Raw genomic sequence first — 4,297 nt, 5'->3', positions numbered from 1 at the left:
GGGATTGACTGACGACCAGCGCAAAGCCTCTCGCCTCTCGACCACGTCACCCTAATGAGGATCAGCGGCATGGTGGATGGATCTATGGAGATTGCTGACGTCAACAAAGTAAATAAGTTTGGAAGAGACCAATCATTAAATAAAGAAAATCAACGATAATATTTATCCTAAGGCAGTATAGCTTAATAGAAATGTTTTTTTAGTCTCGGCCCTAAATTCAAAAATAGAAGCAGTTTGATGCTGCAGACATGAAAAAAACGTGTGCAGTGTGCCCACTGCCTTGTCTGACGTACGAGTCACGTGGTGTGTGTCTCACAACATGAGGAGCTGTCCGCGGTGCTGAGCGCACACTCGCACCGGAGACGGTGATGCTCACACCACTCAACAAGACCGTCCACGCAAACTAAGCCGAAAAAGGTAAGAATTATTCCGAGTTCATTCGTAGCATAGCTGAGCCCACACATGAATCCCACCACATGACGAGACTCTGTGCGATTTATTTTAATTTCTATTTTCAGGCTTTTTGTTCAGCAGTTGTTCACCAACCTGATGCTCTGATGTTGTGTGCGTGTCTTTGTCGGCACGCGTGCACGTCTTGTTAGATATTTTCATTTTATCACTCGCCGTGATCGTTGTTTACGGCTTTTCTTTTCCTGGGTAGCAATTTACATAGGATGGCTGTTCAGACAAACCTGCAAAAATGTGAATATAGAATACCATGACTAACTGCTGATTTGAAATAGGTTGTTGTTAAAAGCACAACTTCACATCTTTCTTAAACTGGCACCTCTGAAATAGAGACATTTCATATAGACACATGAGGCATTACTTATTTATTCAAATTGCTATGTGCTGGCAATAGCGAGTGATAATTGCTGTTTAAAAGGGTTTGCGCCTAAATGTGGCTTCTGTGGGAACATTAGTCTTACCGGGTTGCCTTGACAACGGGGCCGTGACTCATGGTGAGCATCAATTTAACGACTAATGAGATTTGTCGGGGAGCTGAATGCTGCTATGCTGCTGCAGGATGTGATGCTCGGATAAGAAGCAACAGGCGGCAGCGATGGCATCACCGCAGCGCCGACCAATCCTCATAATGCTTAATAATCATTACTTTTGAGCAGTGCACAGAAAATGACGAATAAATACAACAAATATTCCCGCACATTCAATTGTAATGCTGCCGTTGAGTGACGAACTTTGACTCCAAAACATAAGTGAAATGAAGGGAAAAAATCAATTGCACATTTCATCAGCCCACCAGTCATATCACTGCAACAATAAAAGTTGTCCCAAATATTTTGACTTTCCAAATGCAATCATGTTTAGCTTTGATTGACACTATTGTAGTTATTAAATACCCCCTTTCCTCAATTTTTGTTTTTTTGTATTTCCTTTTTTTACGCAAGCAAGCTAACTATGCTTTTATTAACATGTAAAGTGATTTTTGAGACCATGGCCCTTACTGTATAAGATCAGACCCATTGATTGCGTTATCTTAAAGGTCAGCGCTGATTTGTGCATCTTGGACTATCCTCTGCAGGTGTCACAATGCTGTCGTTCTCCTGCAACTCCACTAGGGGCAAACCTTCCCTCCTCTGTTTGGCACAGCTTCTCTTTGTCACTCTGTGTCTCCGCTCCATTCACGGAGCTACTCTCCGAGCACATCGACTGCGGGAGAGTGAATCAGACCCGTCCCAGTCACCTAATGCTGACATGATCAAAGCCTTGGAGTACATCGAGAGCCTTCGTCAGAAAACAGACTCACAGGAGAAGAAGCCCCTTCCCCCCACAGGGAACGATGGTCGCCACTTGGATGACGCTCAGAAGATGCGGGCCATGCTGAGAATAGCTCCCAACCCGACGAGTGCAGAAAATGACGACGAGGAAGACGACATGGATGAGGAGAGGAGTGAGGACAAGAGCGAGGAGCTGCTCCAGGCCGTACTCAGCACGCTACAGCAGACCGAAAAGGCCTCCAAGCCCACTTTGTTGCGTCCTTCCTCGCTGGTGGGGACTAACGTGAAGGATGGCATGTACCCCAGAGTGCAGAAGCAACGGGGCAGTATTCCTCACAAGAAGATGCCCTTGATGTTTGAGGACGATGAGGAAGGTGAGGGAGATGAAGAGGAGGAGGAGGATCACAAAAGCCCCTTTAAACGCACCAATGAGAATGTCGAGGAGAAGTACACGCCTCAAAACCTAGCAACACTGCAGTCAGTCTTTGACGAACTGGACAAGTTTTCCAATGATAAGCCAGCGCACAAACGACGGGATGAGGAGGATGGTGTGGATGAGGAAGAGGAAGAAGAAGGGGAAGATTTGTTCAGTCTGAGAAATGTGGTATACGACGATGAAGGTGAGGACCTTACAGACTGGGGTCCGCTCGAACAGCAAGGGGAGGACGAGGAGGAAGACGAGGATGACAAACGAGAGTTGGACCGGAGCCTCGATTATGTTGATGAGGAGGAGGAGCAGGATGAGGATGGGGACGAAAGGTATCCGGTTACAAGGTCAGATGATCCAGACCAGGTCGACTATTACCTTTTCAAGGTGTTGGAGAAAACAGAGGAGGAGGAGCAGAAGCGAGCAATAGAAGAAGAGGAGAGGAAGAGGGCTGAGAGGCGAGTAGCTCAGTACAGAGATAACATTGACCCACAAGTTATTTTTCAGCTCATTCAGATCTCCCAGAAATACCAGATTCCGCCTGAAGATCTTCTGGATATGCTCAAGACAGGAGAAACAACTAGTCAGGGAAAGACACAACAGAGCAGAGATCAAAACAAACTCTGGCAGATGTCCTCAAAGAACACCTACAAGATTCCTCCAACGAAATTCTACAACAGACGCCTCCCTGCCAGAAAGAGCAGCCCCAAAAACCTGCAGACGGAGGCAATCCTCAACATCCTAGGCTTGAGGAACACGCAGAACCGAGATCAAACCCCCGTCAGGAAGCCATACGGGAGCTCGGCATCACAACTTCACACTCTGGCAGCGGGGCGCACGGGAGACGTCGCTCCCACGCAGCGACGTTTCCCTCCCGGCATGTCAAAGGACTATGACGACACGGCAGACGGCGAGCTGGCGGCGTATCTGGCGGCTCAGATGTTGGCGCGGTACCCCGGCCCCGCGTACCGCTACGGGAATGCCGGCCAGAAGCGGGACGAGGCGGGGCAGAGCGCAGTGGGGTCGTTTGAACAGACCATGCAAGATTATTTGGCTCAAACGGACTCAGATGAGGAGCGGAACAAAAAGAGACGGTCTGAGGAGGGCGAGAGAGGCGGCAACACACAAGCCAATGATAACGAGGCTGTGATGAAACTGATGAGGTACCTCAACCCAGAAATTGAGGACAGTGAGAGCGAAGCCAAAGCTGGCCATGGCATATAAATCGAGCTGCAGATGTATACAGTATACAGGTGGCTCTCAATAGCTTTGAATATTGTAGAAACGTTCATTTCATTTCATTAGTTCAAATCAAAATGGGAAACTCGTGTATTATATAGGATACATGGGAAAACACTTTTCGGAAGGCCAATTCCTACCTAATTTCTATACAGAAAATCATCTTCATTCTTTCTTGAGATGGTGAATTTTGGGTTGTATTCATCAGAGCACTATAAAAACGTATAGTTTCCAGCAATATTCTTATTTATTGAGATGCACCTGTATGTATGTAGGTGCAGGTGGTGAGAGACAAAAATGAAGTATTTTCAAAGATATAAACATGCAGTCCACTGTGGTTCCGCTGTAGATTTACTGAACATATTTCTTATTAGCAGAAATATGAGTATTCTGACATTAATTTGAGTTCGTTACTCAACATCCCGTACATGTGACTCATCAGCCGTGACACACAAGCATGCACGCATGCACACGCACACACACACACACACACACACACACACGTATGCGCACGCACGCACACACACACACACGCAAGCACACATCTACACGCACACAAACACACACACACAGATAAGCATATCAGTGTTGAACCAATTAGATTCAGTTGTGTTTGTCGGTAATTCTTTCTTAAATGTGGTCATATGTGACATACTTGAGGTTAATAAAGCATTGACTTTATTTTTTCCTTACCGAGTCCTGTTCTTTTTTCTTTCATCGACAACATATAGATAAACAATCAAAAAGCTTCTAAAAAAAAAAAAGATTTATTCTGAGAAACTGAGACGATTGTCTGGCGACCAGTTAAGGGTGTACCCCGCCTCTCGCCCGAAGATAGCTGGGATAGGCTCCGGCGCGCCCGCGACTCTCGTGCCCTCGTGAGGATAAGCGG

General features: G+C 46.5%; 1 protein-coding gene across 1 annotated transcript; it reads left to right on the top strand.

Annotated features, from left to right (window-relative positions):
- The first annotated feature begins 338 nt into the window (after positions 1–338).
- Positions 339–4,060, top strand: scg2a (secretogranin II a). The gene is made up of 2 exons (XM_061681491.1): positions 339–417; positions 1,544–4,060. The coding sequence occupies exon 2, from the start codon at positions 1,552–1,554 to the stop codon at positions 3,388–3,390; it is 1,839 nt and encodes a 612-aa protein (XP_061537475.1). The 5' UTR covers positions 339–417; positions 1,544–1,551; the 3' UTR covers positions 3,391–4,060.
- The last annotated feature ends 237 nt before the right edge of the window (positions 4,061–4,297 follow it).

Source organism: Phycodurus eques, chromosome 7, assembly GCF_024500275.1.
Source record: "Phycodurus eques isolate BA_2022a chromosome 7, UOR_Pequ_1.1, whole genome shotgun sequence".
NCBI classification, from domain to species: Eukaryota; Metazoa; Chordata; class Actinopteri; order Syngnathiformes; family Syngnathidae; genus Phycodurus; species Phycodurus eques.
The sequence above is the reverse complement of the archived record's forward strand: the minus strand, read 5'-3'. Positions and strand labels throughout refer to the sequence as shown.

What these genes read in the sequence shown, in the direction of transcription:
- scg2a (XM_061681491.1), top strand. Translation starts at nt 1,552, where the DNA reads ATGCTGTCGTTCTCCTGCAACTCCACTAGGGGCAAACCTTCCCTCCTC.